The sequence below is a fragment of the Centroberyx affinis genome, unplaced genomic scaffold (assembly GCF_046629955.1).
Source record: "Centroberyx affinis isolate AG114_WGS23_722 - 3 ecotype Tasmania unplaced genomic scaffold, CSIRO-AGI_Caff_v1 ptg001557l_1, whole genome shotgun sequence".
NCBI lineage: Eukaryota > Metazoa > Chordata > Actinopteri > Beryciformes > Berycidae > Centroberyx > Centroberyx affinis.
The window spans coordinates 82501-105000 of record NW_027280009.1 but is presented as its reverse complement, the minus strand read 5'-3'; the positions used below and the strand labels follow the sequence as shown (position 1 = coordinate 105000).

The 22500-nt window shown below is 42.6% G+C and overlaps 2 protein-coding genes across 2 annotated transcripts in view; both read left to right on the top strand.

Moving 5' to 3' along the window:
- LOC139650857 (EMILIN-1-A-like) overlaps window positions 1-19708 on the top strand; it is a 25057-nt gene extending 5349 nt beyond the window's left edge. The window contains exons 2-12 of the mRNA XM_071527641.1: window positions 7572-7688; window positions 10131-10339; window positions 11306-11405; window positions 11977-12076; window positions 12571-12741; window positions 13940-15226; window positions 15791-16205; window positions 16565-16690; window positions 16873-16890; window positions 17000-17134; window positions 17833-19708. Of these exons, the coding sequence (XP_071383742.1) occupies window positions 7572-7688; window positions 10131-10339; window positions 11306-11405; window positions 11977-12076; window positions 12571-12741; window positions 13940-15226; window positions 15791-16205; window positions 16565-16690; window positions 16873-16890; window positions 17000-17134; window positions 17833-18152 (2998 nt within the window). The 3' untranslated portion in view covers window positions 18153-19708. The remainder of the gene's footprint in view (window positions 1-7571; window positions 7689-10130; window positions 10340-11305; window positions 11406-11976; window positions 12077-12570; window positions 12742-13939; window positions 15227-15790; window positions 16206-16564; window positions 16691-16872; window positions 16891-16999; window positions 17135-17832) is intronic.
- Window positions 19709-21388: 1680 nt separating this feature from the next.
- Window positions 21389-22500, top strand: part of ankef1a (ankyrin repeat and EF-hand domain containing 1a) — a 9317-nt gene continuing 8205 nt past the window's right edge. Inside the window, exons 1-2 of the mRNA XM_071527642.1 lie at window positions 21389-21578; window positions 22078-22239. Coding sequence (XP_071383743.1) covers window positions 21389-21578; window positions 22078-22239 — 352 coding nt within the window. The remainder of the gene's footprint in view (window positions 21579-22077; window positions 22240-22500) is intronic.

The following is a 22500-nucleotide window of genomic DNA, read 5'->3' as shown; positions in this document are numbered from 1 at the left end:
CTTGTCAGCACAACTAGACTTGAACTGGTTGAACTTAGTGCCTTAAGTTCACTCAGTGAGCTTTACTAGATTAGAGTATATGAACTCTGACCTAAATATTCAGTACTATTTCAACTTGCAATTTCAAGGCAGCAAGTTTTGTTTTTTTAGGTTGAAGTGCCTTAATATTTTTTGCAGTGTAGATTTTGAGTTTGAGACGCAAATGCCTCCATAAATGGTTAAAAGTGAAGTGAGCTACTGAAACCCCCTGCAGACATCTGAACACTGCTGCAGCCTTTGTAATAAAGTAACAGCAAATGGTGCTATCATGGACATTCTCTGTATATCTTAGTGACCGCCAGGCTAAACAACCAGAGAGGAGTTTACACAGTCACGCTGCCCCTTGATGTTGGAACAAGTCCAACAAGTCAAATTGCGTGTGTGTTCAGTGTGTGTGTGTGTGTGTAAGAGAGAGAGAGAGAGAGAGAACAGAGAGACTGAAGGAATGCATGTGTGCCCTCATAGATGTGTGTGCCGGTGTGTGTGTGTGTGTGTGTGTGTGTTTGTTTTTGCCGGTGTGCAATCACTCAGGCATGTGTGAGTGCACTCGAGTGTGTGTGTGTGTGTCGGTCCTTGTCGGTTTGTGTGCTTTTCTGTGTCGGCAGGGGTTCACCTTTACAAGGACACCGGAGGGGCGCTTGACCTCCGGGTCAAAGTTCACACGCGGAGCCCCGCCCCTTTCCAGGGAATCCATTCAGAACCCAGTAGAAGCCGCCCCTTGAAGTAAAATGAAAGGTCCCATAACAATGGAGGCCAGCAAGTGATTTCTTTGTTGAAGCATTAACTCTAAACTCTCTCTTTCTTTCCTTCTTACTCCCTTTCTTTCTTTCTCTCCCACTCTCTCTTTATCTCTCTTGTGCTAGTGTTGTAGTACTCGAGATCGGTCTTGGTCTCGAGACCGGTCTTAAGACCACATTGTGATGGTCTCGGTCTCGTCTCGGACTCGACTGCATTTTTACTCGGTCTTGACTCGGTCTCGGACAAAGAGGACTCGGAATTTTATTTCAAGACCAGTCGAGACCACAAGTGCAGTAACATCATTACCTGCCGGTGCATTGTCTGATTTATTGATTGGATATAAAACTTTCCCCTTCAAATTGCAACCGATAACTTGGCTTATTTTAAGTTTGAAAGTTTATTAACCATTAAACGCTGCCACCCTCACCCCCCTCTGAGCTGCACCAAGAAAGAGAAGCAGGATACAGGAGGAGAGAGCACCATGTGTGGCTGAGGAGGAGAGAATGAGATACAATTTGCCTACAGAAATCACAGAGAGTTTTGCAAAACAGTTCTAAGAACAAGCACCGATTCCATACAGGCAGATGGCCCGTTCAATTCAACGCGCTGCATTAAAGCATTGCGACACAGTTATCGGTTAAATTATAATTTCACTAATGTTAGGCTTAAATTCCACAAGGTAATAACGTTACCGTTAAAGTCTGTAGTGCAGCAGAAGACGTGTTATCAGGTTACTGTTTATACCGTTACTAACACAGGCGAGTAAATTGTGGAATTTTAAGTTTCACTTTCGTCTGCACAGTGGGGCTCTGGCAGGCTGAGTAGGGGAGAGCGGGGCAAGTTGTCACATTGGTCAAAGTCAAAACACTATAACATAAAAACAATTTGTAGCCTATACATGAGAGTAAGTTTATGTTTCTTCTCATTTCAGGAATCAAAATAATTATACATTGTGACATAAAAGCAAGGGTCAGCTACAACCTGATAATAATTTTGAATGTTTTAGTGAGGCTATCTGCTCAGGGTGTTTTAACACTTCTGTTTCATTCTGCCCACTGTCTTGAGCCTTTCCAAAGGTCAGTGAAATCCAATTGCAATGTTTCAAAGGATTGCCTTCTGTCACTGAGTACATACTGTACATCCATTTGTATTTTACTTAAATTCCTAAATAATGCTTTCTTTCTTTTTGAATTTTAGCAGAGAAATGGTGTAAATGTTGAGCCGTCACTCTGATTACATGGTCTTGAAAATGGACTCGCATTGGTCTGGTCTCGGTCTTGACTCGGTCTCGCCCCCCTTCGGTCTTGGTCTTGACTCGGTCTCGCCCCCTCAAAGTCTTGGTCTTGACTCGGACTTGATACGCTCTGGTCTTGGTCTTGACTCGGTCTCGGTTTAGGTGGTCTCGACTACAACACTATCTTGTGCCATCGAATATTCCCATCCAATTTTACGATTTTACGATTCTCCTTTATGGGGCATTGGGGGAGTCCTTGCAATATTACTGTAGAATAAGATTTACCTGCTGTTTGGGGGTTGAGACATGGCTTCCTACTTGGCATCGAAGTCTTTGTCTGCCGTTTTATTAGGAGGTGGATTTTATTGGGGAATAAAGAGATACTCAGACAGGTGCAGGCCTTCCCCCACATGCTGAGTTACAGCTCTATAAATATAAATAAGACCTGTACTAGGGGAGTTTCACGGTTCCCTGCCTGGCAGAATAGTAATGAACAGGTTGTTTGTATATTTCTGTGTTAGTGGGCAGGATAGAGTGTGTTCATATGTGTGTGTGAAAAAGAGCAAGAATGCATGTAAGTGTATGTATGCTTGTTTGATTTTATCCAAAGCAGCCTACAGTTTCATGAGTGCATAGCAGCAGTAATAGTATCAGTAATAGTAATAGTATTAGTAGCAGGAGTAGTAGTTGTAATAGTACTAATACTACTATGTGTATGCGTGTGTGTGTGTGTGTATGTGTGTGTGTAAATCTGAATACGCATTCCCAATTGTGTGAATGTGTGAACTCAAATAATCCGCAATATGCTAATCCAACCTCATGTGCCAACTCTTTAGTTACTGGGCTTAATTCATCAGATAATTGCAGTTAGTTATAAAACTTTAAATGCTTGAACAATTTCTGTCTTGGTGCCAAATTATCTGCCGGTGTCTGAACAACAATCTGTGAATATATAATACAGACATAAATACTTGTGCAGGAACTAAAACAGTTAAAATTGTAGTGTTTCCCATGTTATAAATAGGTATAACAAGGTAGATTAGCTGCTGAACATGCCATTAAAGAGAGACCAGGCACACACACAATGCATGCATTCACACACATGCTCTCTCTCTCTTTTTTTTTCTCTCTTAATAATTTTTCTGTTAGACATGATGTTGTATGTCTGAGGTTACGGACGGGGACCCAAAAGAGTTGTATGTTTATAATGGCAGCACTTTATGAAAGTTCATGTATGTGTTAAATGTCTAAGTAGGAAAATAAGCAGACTGGATCCATCTCTTTGATGTGTGTGTGTGTGTGTGCGTGTGTGTGTGTGTGTATCTGTATGTCTTTTTACCCGTTTGAGTTTGAGTGCGTGCATGTCTGCCTGTCTGCGTCTCTGTGTGTTTGTGAATGTATGAATGCATGCCTAGGGTGTGTGTGTGTGCGCGTGTGTGTGTTTGTGTGCTTGTGTGTGTATTTTACACTTGAGGTGCCAAGTTTCGTGGACTTTCGTCTGAGCAATTTCCAGCCATTTGGATTAATGGGACTTTATTGGATTACAGTTCTGAATGCTTAACTTCATGTTGGTCAGAGAGAAAAAAAAGAGAAAAGGCCAAAGGGTTTGGAGCTGAAATGTTGTGGCCTTCAAACAATCTTTTGACGGTGACAGGAAAAACCAGGCTCACATGTGGAGACATACACACACAAATTCACTGTACTTACACCCTTTTTCAAATAGAAGGATATATGCCTATAACACACACTCACACACTCAGTCGTACACTCACACTTAGTCATCCTCTCACAAATAAAGACCTCTCTCATGTATTTCACTGGAGTGAAAAGCCCATGATGGAAAGATGGAAAGAGAGGCGGGAGGGAAGGAGGTATGTAAGTGTGGGTGTTTGGAAGCACCAGAGAGACGGAGGGGAGTTGTGTGTTTGCGTATGCAGCCTATGTATTGTGTGTGTGTGTGCGAATATACCCATCTGTGTCTGCTCAGTAGTGAAAGGGAGAGGATGGTTGAGTTTATTTATACGAATCGCAGCGCCTGTTCTCCGTCAGAGAAGATAGGGTGTGAACGTTGCCAACTTTATGCTTTATCTGCTGTTTCCCTGTGACCCTGAGAGTCAGTTTAAGTCAGGATAATGGATGGGCAGAACAGGCCCACTGAATCACTGAGACACAAAACAACACCCCGGATCTGCAGGGGGCAGAGACAGCGCTGTTTGGATTTATCACCGCCGGTTGATTTTAGATGTTCCCTATCCGCGCTGTGCCGCTCCAACTGCTGATGGAGATGTTAGATTCAAGTTTCTCAGAAAGTTTGAGTCCAACAAACACAGCATAACAAACCACAGAGTGAGATAGCACAGCAAAGCACCGCACAACGTAATGCGATGGCAAAAACAGACCATGATGAACCGCAAGACTCAGAGAGGAATGCAGAGGATGTTTTGGACCCATTCACGGCGGCTGATTTCAGGCGTAATGTGGCCTGTGCTGCACTCTGAATCATCAGCGCTCCAGTCCAAGTCCTGATGGAAATGTTAGCACTGTACAGAAAACCACAGAACGGCACAGCGAAGCACAATACAATGTAACGCGATGGCAAGAAGAGGCCATGTGGATCACTGTGAAGAACCACAAAACTCTGGAAACACACAGGGGGAAGTACAGCACCGTTTGGATGCATGAACACTGGTTGATTACAGCCAAATTATGTCCAATTACATCCAATCTGATGCTGACTACAATCTGAACTGAATCCCCTAACATTTGTATTTAATTCAGATTCACCCTAAGCAACATGATATGCTGCAAACATACAAATAAGCAGATGTCACGTTCTGCAAAGTTTCTGCCCAAAGTCTTTAAGCTAAAATTACTTCATAAGGCACTGGATCCAAGAATCCATTGTAGCTTATCATACACAGCATTGACCTATAGTGCTACACAGCAACTTTGCCATATGTATTAGATAGAACGATAATCGGGGGAAAAATATGGCCTGACTAACAATCAGTTCCAGTATAAAAAAAACTTTGTGCCTGCTGGGAAACCCATATTTTTGTCAATTCTTTAACCCACTGATCCTTGAAGTTCAAGTTTATTTTAGAGTGGATGAATTATGATGTGGCTCCTATTTAAGTTAAGATATGATTATGATATGGGACGATAAGCTTAAGATCAAAATGGGTTTTCAAATAACATGTAGTTGTAAATCTGGAAAAGACCAAGCTAAAAGCTGTGATTCTGCCTTACAGCTTGTTCCACCTGTTATTTTTTATTTTGAAGGAGAACGTTCCTCAAGATCCTTGAGAAAGGCCGTTACAGTAGAGTCTGACAGCTAATTAGTCCCGTTCACTTTCCCACGTACAGTAGCAACAGGAACAGGAGGTCAGGAGGAGGCGAGGAGAGAGATGATAAACTCATTCTGTCAGTCAGAAAAGCTCAGGAATGAAGGGGAGGATCAAGGACTTGGGAGAATGGGAGAGAGATATATACATAGAGAGAGAGGAAGACAGGGAGAGAGACACACACACTTAGAAAGGAGAAACAGGGAGAAGGAGATAAACAAAGATGGACAGGGAGGGAGACAGAGATGTACATAGACAGAGAAAGACAAAATGAAAGGCAGTGAGAGTAAGAAAGAGAGAGACACATGCACATTTAGAGGACCCACGAAGAAAGAGAAGAAGAGTGGCATGGACATACTGAGACAGACAGAAAAACAAAGAAACAAAGAAAGAAATAATCACAAAACCTTGTATCTCCAGTTTTGATGATTTTCATGTTTTCACTTCAAATGGTCCTATGAGACAATTCTACAACCCTTGGTCTGATGAAAAATTCAATTCAAAACCCACTGGATGAATTAAAAAATGCATGGTGGTCCAGTCAAAAACAATGTTGCTTTTCTTAGTTCCTGAAAAGTTGACTTTTTGGAGGTCCAAGGTTTTCACCCAACAACAGCGGTGTGTGAGTCTCTGTTTTCCTGTCTTTTTTATATGTGCATGTGTATCTTGTATAAAAGATAGAGACAGAGAGACACACAGAAATAGAGAACGTGAGAGACGGGAAAACATACAGAGAGACAGAGAAACAGTGTATTATTTGATATTACAGATTTCGGTGATTATCTATCCATGTATAGTACAAATTTTCAACCCAAATAATGAATAGTCTCAATAAGCATACTGAATGTATGAATTGTTGTGTTTCTGAATCATGGTCATGCCAACTGACAGAGAGAGAGAGAGAGAGAGAGAGAGAGAGAGAGAGAGAAAGAGAGAGAGACATATAGAGCAAAAAAGAGAGAGACTGACAGACATGCAGACAGAGAGAGAGAGGAAAGTCGCTGATTGACTTTCCAGCATGAAGGAACTCCTTGTCCGCTCCAACTCTTAGTCCTAAACCCTCCATAGTTCTGCTCAGCCGAGTCTCAGAGTGACACTAATTGGCCGTAATAAGCACCAGGGAAATAGTGGTGGAGGGGATTCTGGGTAATTTGGCGATATGAAAATGATGATAGAAGGCGACTGTCTTGTCCAGGCTAAGACAAAAGGACGCCTGTGTCTTAAAGTCTATCTGGAGTGTTATCGAGGGGGATCTCTGGGGGTCAAGGGGGGTCAGGGGGGATGAGGACAAATAGAGCAGCATGCAGACTCTCTGGGAGTGTGTGTGTGTGTGTGTGTGTGTGTGTGTGTGTGTGTGTGCAAGTGTATGTATGTGTCCTTGTACTTCTGTCCCTTTGATTTTGAGTTTTAGATCTTCAGAGTCAGGACATTTTTGTGCGGTGAAGCCTTTTTGTCCGGTCTTCACTTCTTCAAGGGGTTTAGGGTTTAGAGTTAAGATTAGGATTAGGATAAAGTAAGAGTAAAGGTTAAGGTTAAGGTTAATTTAGGGTTAGGGTTACGTTAGAAGTAGGATTAGGTTTGGGTAAGGGTTAAAGTTAAGGTAAATTTAGGGTTAAAACTTGGGTTTAGGGTTAAGGGTTAGAATAAGGATTACATTCAAGTAAGGGAAATGGTTATGGATAAACATGTAGTGTTGAGAGTTAAACACTACTTGTTTATTTGTTTCCTTTACCTGAATGTAATCCTACTTCTAACCTTAATCCTTAACATGCCAGTATTTCCATACAAAGACTCTTTGATGCGGTTTCCAGTCTCTAAATGTAGTTTACTGCCAGACGGGCAAACACAAAAGGAACAGTGACATGAAATCAAACATATTTGAGAATCTAAAAATGTAATTTTAAATTGAAGAGTGTGTGTGTCAGATTTGGCCACCTGTATGTTATATATAATGGGTTAGGGAATGAATGTTATCAGTGTAAGGTCCTCTTGAGAATATAAGTGCAAAGATGTGTGTGTGTGTGTGTGTGTGTGTGTGTGTGTGTGTGTGTGTGTGTGTGTGTGTGTGGGAGGGCTGCTATCTTTGTGTCCACGTCTGACTCTCAACTGAGGGCTAAACTGCCAATAGCAATACACTGACTCATCTGTCATTTCCCTCTCTGTGTACTGTATGTGTGTGTGTGTGTGTGTGTGTGCATGTGTGTGTGATTTGCCAGGAATTGGTGTGCTTATGTGGTGACACGCACCATTAGCTGTGTGATGGAGGACGGGGTGGAGACGTACGTCAAGCCGGACTACCAGCGCTGTGCCTGGGGCCAGTGTCCTAGAGTGGCGTGAGTATCTATTACTCTCTCTCTCTCTCTCTCTCTCTCTCTCTCTCTCACACACACACACACACACACACACACACACACACACTTAGATACTCTTCTATAGTACTTCAAACCTTCTCTGACTCACTCTGTCCGTCTTTCGCCTTAATCTAATCTGAATTCCGACTTCTTTCCTCCCACTCTCTGTCTTCAGATACACAGAAGTTGATATTCTCCTTCCCTCCCTCCTCCTTTTCTTTCACCTCTTTTCTTTCTCTTTCTGCTTCTTCTCCTCCTTTTTTTTGGGCCTGGTTTTGGGTGGGTTGCTGTACAGCAGCTGAACATTAGACACACTTACAGCCCAGTGTTTAGCTGGTTAATCCTCCTGTCTGCCTCTCCAGAACAGAAGCATTCATCTTAACCTTGGCATCATCGCAGACACACCTATTACTCTGGTGGAGCTGCAGTTTGCCATGAAATTAAAGTACTGGAACAAGTTTAGATTGATTGATTTCCCCAAAAGTGGATGTATCTTGGAAGGAAAGATTAATGAAGCGCTCCCACAGTTTTTTTTTGTTTTTTTTGTTCTTTCTTTTGAAGTCCTCACCATCCTGTTTGACCCAGGTCTGGCTGCTTGATCCCCATGCCTGCCTACAGCAGAGCGGGGGCCTTGGCCTAAACCTAGGCTATGCAAAGAATGAAGCTGACAGGGGTTCCAGGCACCGCAGTCTAGCCGTGCTGCCCTGTAAAAACAACCTCTTCTTCTTTCTCTCTCTCTCTCTCTCTCTCTCGTTTTATGACTGTCTGTCTTTCCTTCTTTCTCTAACTCTAGCTCTATACCCCAACTCCGCCTCCTTTCTCCCTCTCTCCAAGCCCTGTTTTCGGTTGTTTTTTTTCCCCTCTGAGAGTACGTCGGCTCCCTTTTTCTCACGCTCTCTCCGAGCGGGGAGCTGGAAGCCGAAGTCTTTTCTATGGCACCGAGAGAAACGTCCATGGTACCTACAGTGATGTTTGTGGGCTGGCATGACGGAGAGCAACCTGCTGAAGTTTCACAGTCAGAGCTTGTTAACGTGCCTATGACGCTGCCATAAATCTTCATTGAGTCTTCCGGCCTCCGGTCTATTTATTACATTGTTACTGTGAGAGAGAGTCTCTTCGGCCTCAGAGCTGAATAACACATTACAGAACAAAATCGCAGAAGACCTTGCCAAATAAAACACTCGTGTTTTTGATAGAAGAGTAGTTTTGTGGACAATTCCTCAGAAAATGAGATTTAGTGCTGGCAGAATACAGTTGGTTGCTTTTGGAAACTGGAACAGGAATAACATTTTAAAGTATACAAAGCAGTGCTCTTAATCTCACCCATCAGTAGATGATTTGCAACTATTTCCCAACATCTACTGCACATTCATGGCACATTTATACCAACAGTATACAGCGGTGGTATTCATTGTAGGGTTCAGGGACCACTAGGCGTCCTTGAGTCAATCCCCGACAACATAGGCTACTGAACAGTTTCAATTTAACGTTAATGTCATTTACTATTTATCACAAATCGCAAAATCTTCTTAGATGGGGGTGCCTTAACTGAAATATCTTTATATTTGAGACCTTCACAGAATTTGTACCATTTTGCTGGTTTTTGTGTAAGTTTTACAAGCACCTAGAATAAAGAACAGAGTTTTCCTACTGATTCTCTCTTCATAGTTCATATATAGGCAACTTACTATCCTCTGATATTGTTTTATGATCCTAATGATCAAGCACACTGGAATTAACATTATGTGCATCTATTACTTAACTTTGTGCAGTGTCTTCCTAGCAACCTACACTGTATCTATCACTGTCCTACCAGTGTTCCTGTATAACTGTATACAGCATGGCAATGACCCTGCCAGGGTTAGGGGTTTATTTCCCACTGGGGCCACCCATGTTAAAAAATATATTCATAGTACTATAAGGTGTTTTGGTAAAGAGCACCCACCAAATGGCACATGCTATCTTACCTCCAGTACCTGCCTGTCTTGTTCCTGTAATATCCCTTTCTTTTTGTCTCTATAACTGTTTCACTCCACCTTGCCACAGTGGATAATTTGTTCTAATTTAGCAAGAAGCTGGGCAGATAAATGAATGTTTTGTGAGCAATTGTTTTTGCAGCAAGGTACAAAATAAACTGCCTAGCACACTAAATGTGAGGTACAGTACTTCATGAGTCAGTAAAAAGCAATTAAAAGACAATTTCAATTATGTTGAGTCCCACAAATTTCCCTTACATTGACATTTATAGTCACAGCATCAGTTTCAGCAGCTTCAGCTATAAACAGCCGTAACTACTACACTTACTTTATCCTAAAATCAACCCCTATCATATATTATTGTTATTTCCCACTATGTATGCATTGCATGTAGGGGTCTATCAATCAGTCTATCATCAGTCAGCCACTCTTCCCATTTCATCCCTAGCTACCGGACATACAGGAGGCCAAGGTACAAGGTAGCTTACAAGATGGTGACGGAGATGGAGTGGAAGTGTTGCCACGGTTACTCGGGCGAGGACTGCTACGACGGGCCAAAGGTAGCCACGGACACTCAGGTGAACGCAGGGAGACCCCGCATCACCCAGACCGGCTACAACACCGGCGGCGGACAGAGGGGTGGAGACAGTAGAGATGGTATGAAGGCTGAAGAAAACGCTGTGTATTCAGATATGGTTTTACATAATCGAGATGCACTTGATTTACCTTGTGAAACACTAACATCTATGGAACATGTTCAAGATGAAGTAAATTAGGTCCCATGTTTTGTTTTTTTCACAAGTGCTCTGAATGTGCGTAGGTCTGCCTTGTGACTCCTTCATTCCTTATGAATGAATGAATGAATGAAAGAATGAATGAATGAATGAATTTTCTCAACAATATGTTTATTGAGTTTTCAACATTTTAAAAGTAAAAAAAACAAAAAAAAAAAACCCAAAAAACAAAAACATTATGTATGCATACCTACAAATATCAAATATAAAAATAAACATATACATGATATATACATAGATACATACATATTAATGAACAAACAATATTAGAATGATTAAAAATAAATAAATTAACACCCCTTACATAATTGGTAAAATAATAATAGTAATGACGAATGAATGAATGAATGAATGAATGAATGAACAAACAATTTCTTGACCTGTAAGAAGCTTAACATTCCATGCAAAATGATACATTTAAATACGTCTAGTGACAATTATGCGCATATAACAGCCATAATAGTATCATATGGTTGCTTTTTCTTATCGACTGTTTATTTGGGTGTAGCTGATGCTCAGCACTTTGATACTGTGACTTGAGAGAAACTAGGAGGTATGTTAAGAGCTCTATTAAAAACAAAAAAAAGTTGCCTAAGGCTTGTCATTCAATATCTTGAATTAGAGGATCCAGTCTGAAGTGGACAGACAGTGAAGAATATTTTTTTCAACCAAGGACTTAATTTACCTACTATACATTAAAAGGTTCATTAATTTGTTTTAATGTTGTGCTAGCAATCATTTTGTAAAGTGGATATCAAATTTTGTAAATGAAACTCTTCCTCATTCATAATGGCGATGCTGACAGTGTTTCTTTTCCCTCTGCCTGCAGGTGACAGTGAGAAGATAAGACAACTGGAGGAGAAGATCCGGAGTCTCACCAAAGACCTGCACACCATGCAGTCCACCGTGCACGGCATAAACCAGAGACTGTACGTTTCCTTCATTACATCATCTGCCTGTTATGTTTCTCAATGGGTGCGTTTACTCGCACACTAAAATCCTGTCATCATTCAGGAAACCCAAATATGCTAGCTGGGTTATATTGATCTATTGAAGGATGTATATACCATTTCCTGTTTACTGTTGGTTTTTACAGTCTGGCTGAGGTCAATTTCCAGAGAGAATATTCTGTTTATTCATGTATACAAGGAGAGGAAGATGAATATAAATAGATAGTCTTGAATACGAACTTAACTGGGACATTGAGCTGTATTCCTGAACGCTGCGTAAACACACTCAGTGTGTTCTGCGACTTTAACTGTGTACGTCAAAGCAGGATCAGCTAGATTTTGGGTAAATCTCTTATATTTCCCATCCCCTGCAAAGCCTCTTCCCTGTGTTTAAGATACATTTTTCAATTTAATTAAGGGGGATGGCAATTATTCATCTACCCTCCACCCGCTTTGTGGCCATATATTATTAACCACATCCCCCATTTGAGGTAAAAACCCTTAAGGTTATCCCCCTTCACCCCCTCTCAAATCTCCCCCCTCTGTTTAGGCCTGGTCTAAACGGAGCCGGCGTCCCTGCAGACACAGCCCAGCCACAAACAATCCACAACATCCAGACCAGACTGGACCAGCTGTACAACAGGACTCAGGTAAACAATCTGTTTGTCTGTCTGTCTGGATACTTAGATTTTAACCCTTTGAACTCTGATTTCACCGTAAAATTCCCCTTCAAAGTTAGAAAAAAAAAATCCATACTGTACCACAATGTTGTATACATAGTCTGCATCTGCTAGTTTCATTAAAGCTATTTCACACATATTGAATGAATATTCAATCCCAAGATGGCATTTTTTATGGCTGCACCATTACATCAAATGGAAAAAATCTAGATGTTTTGTGCATCATTTCATATCATTTTACATTTCCATGTAATTCAGCCTGACATATTGAAACCTTGGGATCTTGACTAGAATTTCAAAGAAAGTTCTGTGGGTTTGAACAAAGCTTGGCCGCACAACATGTGTTTGCAATGATGGTCCCACCGGACCAGTAGGGTTTGCAGAAACGCACAAATAGACCATATTCATTCATTCATTCATTCATTCATTCATTCATTCATTCATTCATTCATTCTCTCATTCAGGTCCATGACCAGAAGTTGCTCCACATCAACAACCACTTGGTGAATGGGAATGGAGGGGGAAATGAGTTGGATGGAGTAGCCAAGGGAGGAGGGAACCAGCTGAATACTCTGAAGGAGGAGATCCTGACGGAGCTGGAGAGAAGAGTGTCTCTGTCCTGCTCCGCCTGCCAGGTGAGACTCAGTATCTCAAATATTCTTTTCAGTAGTATTTTTGCTTTATTGTATTGTACACAGAGTGACAGAGAGAGACCAGTAGAGAGTGAGCTGGATTCAAACCAGGGTCAGGCAAAAAAAATGCCCCCAGTGATTAGGAGTATACGCTCTTTTACATGTCACTCTATTCACATTTTATTCGCTGAGTTGTCAAATATTCATGTGTCCCTGTGTCCCATGTGGGCCACCATGAGTGATTTGTGGGAGCCTAAGACCAGGGGGGATTATTTCCAGTGTGTTCTGGATGAGAAAAATGTAGCATTTCTGATCAGAAAACAAACCAGGCAGCCTGAAGCCGTAGAAAATGTTGGCAACACGAAACCAGCAGTAGAAGAAAATACCAAACCACTGCATCAACAAAAAATAAAACAATCAATATTCCACCCAACAATTGGAAGATGGACAGCACTGTGTTCTGTGTAAGGCCTGCTGCTAGTTTCCAGCAATGGGAAAGAAGTGTGAGACAAATTTTTGCCGTACAAATGGAGTGTTTATTTGCCAATGTGTAGTGCAAATGTATTATTTCATAGTTCAATAAAATTGCCCTTGTAAAGGACCAAACTGACCTAAAAGATCAGATCAAGGGGGCAAAAAATGCCATTTGAAAGAAAAGTAAATTTCTTACCCTGATTCAGAACGATCAATTTGTTGGTACATGGGTGTGAGCCTTAGTCCACTGGGCCACAACAACACCCTAACTTTTCTAAGCCAAAGAGGGCAAAGTACAGTTTATTTTCAAATCAAACAAGTCAGTTGTGAAGAAGGAGAGCACACAACCAATGTTCTTGGGAGCTGCTGGCTGACTGGGATCGACTCATATAGCGAAAATGGAAAGCTGCACATTCATCATCTGCTCCAAGGAAGGTTCAGAATAAACGGTATCCTTGGAGCAGATGATGAATGTGGGGCTTTCCAAATCAAACAATTGAGGAAGCTGTCTTGAAACTTTAAATACTAACAAAAATCTTGGCATGAGGAATCTGACAAATTAAGAAATAATTGATGAGTGCTGTATTATTGGCAAATTAATCCCAGTCCTCCTCTGTCTCCTATATTGACACAGCCAAACTTTCTATGAATCAGAGCATTATAGTTGGGATGGTGAGATTAAGTTCTTCTTCTACATGGATTTACCACTAATCCGTGTTCCCTCCAGGCAGGTGTGGAGGACCTGAGGCGTCAGCAGCAGCAGGACAGGGAGAGGATCCGAGCTCTGGAGAAGCTGCTCAGCTCCATGGACCAGCACTTGAGACAGAGCCTGGAGATCACCCGCAGGGAGACAGAGCGCTCCCAGGACTGCTGCAACACTGTCACCGAGCTGGAGAAGAGGCTGGCCGCCCTGGAGGTCAGTGTCACCTCCACGGCTAACGGTTATGATGTCATCAAAGGGCGCCTGGATAAGGAGCTGGCCGGGACAGGCGGTGGAGGAGGAGGAAAGGGAAGAGTGACAGAGGACAGGTTGAATGGCAGACTGAGAGAAGTGGAGAAGAGGCTGAACAACACGGTGAGGAAGGTGGAGCAGAGGTGCACCAACACCGGGAACAACATGAAGGACAACGTGCAGAGAGAGGTCACTCAGGTCCGCAACATGGTCCTCAGCCGACTGGACGACCACGGCTTCAAGATCGGCAAGATAGAGCTGGACGTGGCTGTTCTTGGAGACACGGTCACTGACCACAGCAGACGTCTAGGCCAGCTGGAGAATATAACAACCTTCATCGACAAAAGGCTAACGTCGACCACGAACATGTGCGCTGAGGCCTGCGGGCCCAACGGAAATAACCGTAAGACCGAAGACACAGTCAAAACCATAGAGTGGAGGGTTGTGGCCAACGAAGAGGAGATCCAGAAGTTTGACACAAGGTTAAAGGACCTGTCCGTGTCGGGAGACTCGCTGATCGACAGAGTCATCAACTTGGCAGAAGATATCAAAAAGATAAAGGCTGTGACCGGGGAGGACGGCGAGCGTTTCAACCGGATTGTCACAGAGGTTGAAACACTGGGTCGGGACGTTGATGATTGCTCTATTTGCAGCACCGTAGAAGAAGACCTGCGCTCGTTCACCAACTCCACCAACAGCGCCCTCGGCAGGTGCCAGGCTGAACTGACGGATCTGCGGAGAAGAGTAGACTCGGACGAGTCCACCTGCTCTCAGGTGTGCTCCAACCTTCAAGAGGAGGTGGGGAGACTCAGAGAGGAAGTGGAGGAGTGTACCGCACAGTGTAAAACCAACATAAACGATCTGAAGAAACGGCTGGAAGGTCATGGCGTCCACAGTGGAAGATTGGGAGGAGATCTGAAGTCCCTCCAAGGAGAGCTGGCTGGGGTCATGGTCACGTTCAGCTCCATTAATGACACTTTGAAGGGCCTGGGAAGGACCGTCCAGAGACATGGGTACAGTCTGACTGATCTGACCAACACCAATGACGACATCATGACTGAGGTAAGATGAAGAGATGATGATGGTATTAATGATGCTGCTACTAATACGACTGTTGCTACTGCTACTGTTACTCCTAATCAAAATAATATTTTATGTATCACTTTTGAAAACCTTTACAGTACACTTCATAATTAACTAAACAGACAAAATCATTACCTCTGTGATGATGATGATGATGATGATGAAAACAGTAAACGGTAAAGCAAATTGTCTTTATAGAACTTAAAAAACACTAAAAAACCAACATGATATCAATCATGTTGGTACATATCAATGTACACTGATGTGTACATTTATGTACATTTATCTTGGCTGCAATGTTTTCATACAATATTATTATAGTTATGAAAATATTTGAACATATTACATACACTTTACTCTGCTTGACAGACATGGACTGGATAATATGCTTACATAGTTTTATATCTATGAGAAATCAAAAGAAAACAAATAGTAGCAACGATGGAAAAGATGTATTTTTATCATAGAAATTATGTTAGAAGGAATACTTTACATTCAAAATGCATACAGTTACAAGCATCTAAAATCCATATTCCCTTAAAGGTGGACAAGGTGCAGAAGGAGCTGACGGAGCACGTTGATGACTCTAAGCTCCGATTCGGCGGCCTGGACAAAGAGATCCAAATCATCAGGAGCAACTATGTGACGGAGGTCGGTGAGTGCCGGCGGTCCAGCGACGGCCTGGAGAAGAGGCTCTCCAAGATGGAGGGGGTGTGCGGACGCCTGGACTCCTTCTCCGACAGCCTGCAGAGGATCAAGGAGGGCCTGAACCGGCATGTGTCCGGGCTGTGGAACTGCGTTAATGGACTCAACGTCACGGTAGCGTCTCACGGCGACGTTATCGACAATATCCAGAACGTCCAGCTGGAGAACGTCCACTCCAAGATACACGGGCTGAACTCTTCCGTCCTGAACTTGGCCAAAGAGTTCTACAGTTTCACAGAGCAAGACTTCATGGGTAAGTCACAGCGGACGGACGGAGGGCATGGGATCCGACTTTAGGACAAGAGATATCGCTCAGTCGAAGGGAGGCAAGGTCAGAGCGAGGAAATAAATAGACCAAAGAAAGAATCCAGCCTGTCTTTGTGATTAACCGTCATCCTGAGTAGCATTCACTTAAGAGTCCGTTAAGCCTGTCGTCTGTCTGAATGAGGAGCTTTAGTGCGTTTGAGGGTGAAGGGCACATCCTCAGTGACACCAGCTTTAATCTCTTTAATTTCTTGACTTGCTGTTTATGTTTTTGGCCTGCTGCGGTGAGTATCTCTCTCAGTAGGGTGTTTCCCAGCTGTGCTGTCTCACCAAACATTTTTATTCCAGGCCCACCTGGTCTAACCGGCCCACGTGGAGAGAGAGGCGAGCCCGGTCCCCAGGGACTGAAGGGGCTCCAAGGGAAAGAAGGCCCTCCAGGCAGAGAGGGCAAGCAGGGACCAGTGGGACCCCCAGGTAAAGACCAACATTCTTTGATTTGGGCTTACACTTTATTAGACATTGTTTTATTTAATTACAATCTCATTTACAAGCTTTATCTTTGATCTACAGTATGATTGGAAAAATAAATAAACAGGAAAAAGTGATTTTTTCGGGATAAAAAACTCAACGCTCTTATCTTTCATCTCACATTTCAGGTCTCAGAGGCGAGCAGGGTATGTGTTGTTATTACTAAACCAAAGATGAAAGCGGTGATTACTGTTTGATCTCTGCTGCCTTTATTTCAAAGTAACTTCTGCTCTCCTTTTACTCCCCCATGATTAGGTCCTGCAGGGTCAGATGCCAACGTGCCGCGCCTTTCTTTCTCTGCCGCTCTCACTCGCCCAGTGAGCAGCGCAGGAACCATAGTCTTCAACGAGGTGTTTGTCAATGAAGATAATGTCTACAACCCAAAAACAGGTGAGTTTTAGTCCGGCTGAAATTTGTACATGTGCTTATGTGTGTAAGTCCTCTTGATCACAGGGGTCTCGTAATACCGAAGTGCTTTTTCTGACCACCTTAATGAAAATGTGACACAGAAAAATCTTCTTCATATAAAGTCTATGAATGATTAAAAATAATGTCTTTTCCATGCATACAGTATGACTTCTGAATGGGGTCCAACAGGCTTAGATTGGTGAGACCTCAATCCCCAATTCCACTGGATAAGCCTTCGGATAGAGACACTTAGCTACAGCCTGGGTATTTTTATAATCCAGAGATGTTTTTTTAAGTATTATGTAGAGTTGAAGAGTCACAAGTCATTTGTGTTCGGGGAAATTGAGGAATGATCCTCCAAAGAAATTTTGGTTTTTCTAAGAGTTATGCTACATATTACGGCTGTCATATAAAAATCCTGTATATCCACAGTCCCAAGTCAATTTTGAATGAACCAAAGGAAACATCTTAATTTTTCAGATTGATGACCATGAAATTGCACAACAGTGTTTGAATGGGTATCACTGGCCCAAGGGTCGGGAAAGTTACTCAGCAGACAAGGATCCAAGCAAACTTATTTTCCCTTCATGTGAAAAACACCAAAACTAGAATGATGAGTTTTTCCATGCAACAGCAAATATAAAACACTAACGTCCTCCTGATCTTTATCTATCCCCCAGGATATTTCACAGCACCAGTGAGTGGGAAGTACTTCTTCAGCGCCACCCTGACTGGCCACAAGAACGTGAAGATCGAGGCGGTGTTGTCTAAGTCCAACACAGGCGTGGCCCGAGGAGACTCAGCCGGGTATCAGCCTGAAGGCCTGGAGAAGCCCATGGCAGAAGCCAAACAGACTCCGGGAGCTCTGGCTGTCTTCAACATCATCCTGCCCATGGAAGTAGGCGACACGGTCTGCATCGACCTCGTCACTGGCAAGCTGGCCTACTCCTCCGAACCCTTGACCATCTTCAGTGGGATGCTGCTGTACGAGACCATCTGATCGCATGTAGTCACATTACGATTGGTCCATCTGGGTGAGACTTTCAGCACGAGAGCCTCTGATTGGTCTGCAGGAGACAGAACTGTGTACCGGACAGCTGGAGAAACAGAAATAACTGAAGTGTTTTCTTTGAGAGCAAGACTGGATGAATTCAGTAAGAAGCAAGAGACTTCATATTTTACTTTTCGTGCTAAGAAGGAAAGAAAACATTTTTCTCTTTTCAGCCACAGTGATTTGTTTTGCGTTTCACAGCTTTAAGGAAAAGATTAATTGGTGCAAAGAGACATTGCATATTTTTTATCCTTTGACATTTGTTTTCTGCGGAAAGAAACGCCACTGCAGGGTTGTCTTATAATTCACCCGTTTTATGCCACACTATAAACTTGAATGTTGTAGTAATTATTGCAAGTTACCTTCAGGTCTCACTTATATTCCTTAAAGCATCAAAGGATTTGGAAGGATCATAAAAGAATGAGGATTTTTGTTTGTTTTGTCTTATAATACACCCACAACATATGGAATGAATGGAGGTTATTGCACACTTTTGTTTTATATGTGTACTTTTCTAATGTAGCCTCATTTCTTGTTACTCACAGTTTCATTTTGAAAGCACATTCTGTTGACCACAAGCAAATTGCCAGAAACGTAATGCCGACTGAAGCCAATTTCCTTGCAGTGGGAGGGGGGAGAGGAAGGAAACACAGTCCAAACCACTATTCTTTAAAGAAAATGCACAAAGAAAGTCAATGGCAGTCAAAGACAAACCACAGGATTTTATAAATCATACAACAACAAAAAAAAGGCCATTTTAGGACATTAGCTGTGCTCAGGAACAGGGGAGAGGAAGAGGAGGAAGAGGAGGAAGAGGAGGAGGAGGAAAGGGGATTTTTTTCAGATTCAGACAGGGGTCATCTAGGAGGATCAAGCATTTAAAGTTATGTAGCCTTTACTATCGGTTTGTCTGACAGGGGAATTTATAGTTAGAGCTACAGATAACAAGTACTGAAGCTACACATACCCTTGTTCCTGTGCTAAGGAACTCTCTCTCTCTCTTTCTCTCTCTCTCTCTCTCTCTCTCTCTCTCTCACACACACACACACACACACTCCCCTACACACACAAACACTCATTTCCTGTCCTTAGAGGTCTAATTAAAATGCCTCAAAAATAAACTATTTGCATGATCTGCAGTTTGTAGATATTCTTCAATTGATTTGAAAAGGAACTTTGCAGATTTTATGCTTTGTACCGCTCTGTACAGTTGATGCAGCAGATTGGGCCATATATTGCATTATATTCATATTTTACTGTGCCAGAGAGACGCCCTCTTTCCCCCATTGGCTTATCTTATTGTCCTTCAACCTTGAACCTTGTTCAGTGTGGGAATGCAATTTTGTACTACTTTTCTGTTTGTTGTACAACCTCAAAAGAATGTAAATATTTTTCATCAGTTTTGCCCTAATAAGATTTTTATGACTTACCACTTCACATATCTGGTCAGGTACTGTATGTGTTTTGTATGTTTTGCCGCATGTGTGCCTCAAATACAGATACCAAGTTTTACACAGTTGATGTCAACAGTCTCGGTTTCATTTGGATTGTATGCTTCTGTCATATGAATGTGAATATTTGCCACTTATTGGAACTATGTAGCCTGTTTGTGAATTTTCACAAATACACACACAGTGGCTGGGTTGACTTGTGGTCCTGGCTAAGGCTCTCTCCATCTCTTTGTCCTGACTTTCAGGAGAAGATTTCAGAGAGACAGTTGAAAACCATCTCTCGTGCTGCACTGCAGTGACATCTTGTGTCCGGTGTTATTATCCCACCATGCTGTGAGGCAGAACCTTGAAGATTTTAAGATGACCTTGTCCCCTGAACGGCAGAGTATCACATTTGTCTTCCCTTCATTGTACATTCATTACTTGTCAATGGGAATTGCGGGCCTCTTGATAACCCGCTCTCAATAGCTGTCACTCCACTGTCACTCAGACAAACAAAGTCATCCCCAAGACCATGTAAGTTGATCTGGCACTGCCGGTCAAGGGCAAACAACTGGTAATTCTAGCTACTTAAGAATGTAAAGGGCACATAATGAAATGTAGGCTACACACTACCGTCCAGTGTTGTCAGAAATATGGAAATTGTGAGTAAGACGACCAGAAAGTGGTAGCCTAAATACGACTGGAAACACGACTGGCAATCTATGTAAATACTTAGTATGGCTGTATGTTTTCGTCACTATGGTGGTCACGCATTTTTGTTTGTATTAACTGAATTAAAACATTGACTACATGCCTTATGCACTTTTACTCGTCACTGTATGGCAAAGTAGGTCTGTGCCGCTTGATATCGAAAACAATACAACAGCCATCAAAAAGTAGGCTACATTTCCCAGAGGGTCAATTTTGTTGTTATCTCTGACCAAAAACTATTGGATGCTGGACAACTTTAAAACCCGTAAGTACAAGCTTACGAGGAGCACCTGAATGCAGCATGTGGATACTTCCTCAAAGGAAAACGGTCGCTCCAGGGATTTTACGCGTTCCGTTGCTATGGAGACGAATTTGTTCTGCTGAAACGAAGTGAGAGGTTGTGCTTCAAGATAAAGTAGCTTGTTACTTGATAAATGTGACTGTCCTCGCTGTCCAGACCAGCCTGCGTTGACAAATACAGTCGGAATTTAGGCTACTCGCAAGAACTTTGTTTTTCTGAGTTTCTGAGTTTTTCTAGCAGGGTAAGTGAAGCGCAATACACAACAAGGAAACTCGGGAAGGCTGTCTTAGCTGTCGTGCATGCAGGTTTCGATGCGATTTTGAATGGAGGTTTAGTCTGAAAGTTAATTTAATGTTACTGTAGCCTATGTATGTTCCTGCCTTTAGCGTACATGTCAATGCAAGATATATGTACCGTCTCGAGTAAATTAAAACATTGATGCCATGTGCACAATTTTTCCCACAAATGTTGCCACATGGGCTAAATGTGTGGCATTCAGTAGTCTTAAAATGCACAACAGTTTGCCTGGGGACCAGAGTTACTAAGATTTTTCTCACACTCATTTTAGAAAAAAAGGCTAGAAAATGCTCATTTTTTTCCCAGCTGCCCAGGGAGGAACAGCAAAGGGCCATTAACATGTGGCATAGTCCCAGTTCTGTCAGGAAGTTACAATACTCCTTTGTCCTGTGTTTGTTTTTTTTCTGGCAGCCTAGTCCATCAACCTCTGCCCCTTCCCCAGAATGAGGGGCAGAACGGCAGAGGGCCGCCTGCAGGTCCTCCAGGTGTACCGCCTGCTGCAGTATGTCCATGATGGAGACACGGTGCAGATAGAGAAGATGATGAAGCTTGGGGTGGAAAACCTCATCAATCTCACTGAGCCGCAGGACGGCACAGGAGCGCTTCACCTGGCAGCCGCAGCCAACAACCAGGGTAGGGGGCGGTCGGCTGATTTGACAGTCCAGTTTCTCAATGCAGACAATGGATATTCACTTAAATGTAACAACAGAAAACATACCATAACAAAAAGCTTATATCTCAAGCTTATATATATTCTGTTTAATAGAACAAGGCTGCTCCATTTGGCTGCTGTAGCTGGGTAGGAAGCTGATTTGTTATTTTTCAGTTTCAGTCTAACCTGACAGTGGCATGTGTGAATATTCAAAAAGGCTTATTACTGATTTTTATATGTACATTTTATTAAAGTGAGGATATGGGCAACTTTTGAAAGCAACGGCTTAGGACAATATTGCCCTCAGCAGGGATGGGGAATGACAGACACTATGTGCATAAGACAGTTGGCTATAAATATGGGAAAAGGAAAGTACAACAAAATACTGTTGGTCCTAATCCCCTTCACTTAAATCTATTGACTGTGTTTCTGCTCTACTAAACGGACTGGACCTGCTGTAACTCCCTGGCTGCACCCCAGACCTGGTCAGCTTCCTTCTGTCCCAGGGGGCGCAACCCAACATCCAGGACAAGAGGGGCCGCACCCCGGTCATGTTAGCCGCTGAGCTGGGGCACGATGAAATGGTGGCCCTGCTGGCCCAGAACCACGCCAACCTGAGGCTCCTGGACGCTGAGGGCAAAGGTGAGAAAGCACAGATTTACCATATAGTGCAGGCAGATGGTGGGTTCTGGAGAGCAGAATAGAGTGTAGTAGATTCTTTAATTTATTCAGTCCTTTATTTAATCAGGTAGTTTTCAAAAGAGACCCGAGCACAAGAAATCATGCATTTAAAAAATGACAGGCAAGTACAGTACAGTCACACGTTCCAAAAAACATTCAAACAACAAAAGAAATCACATGAATCAACGCAAATGTTAGGAACTAAAGCTTTAAAATCAGGCT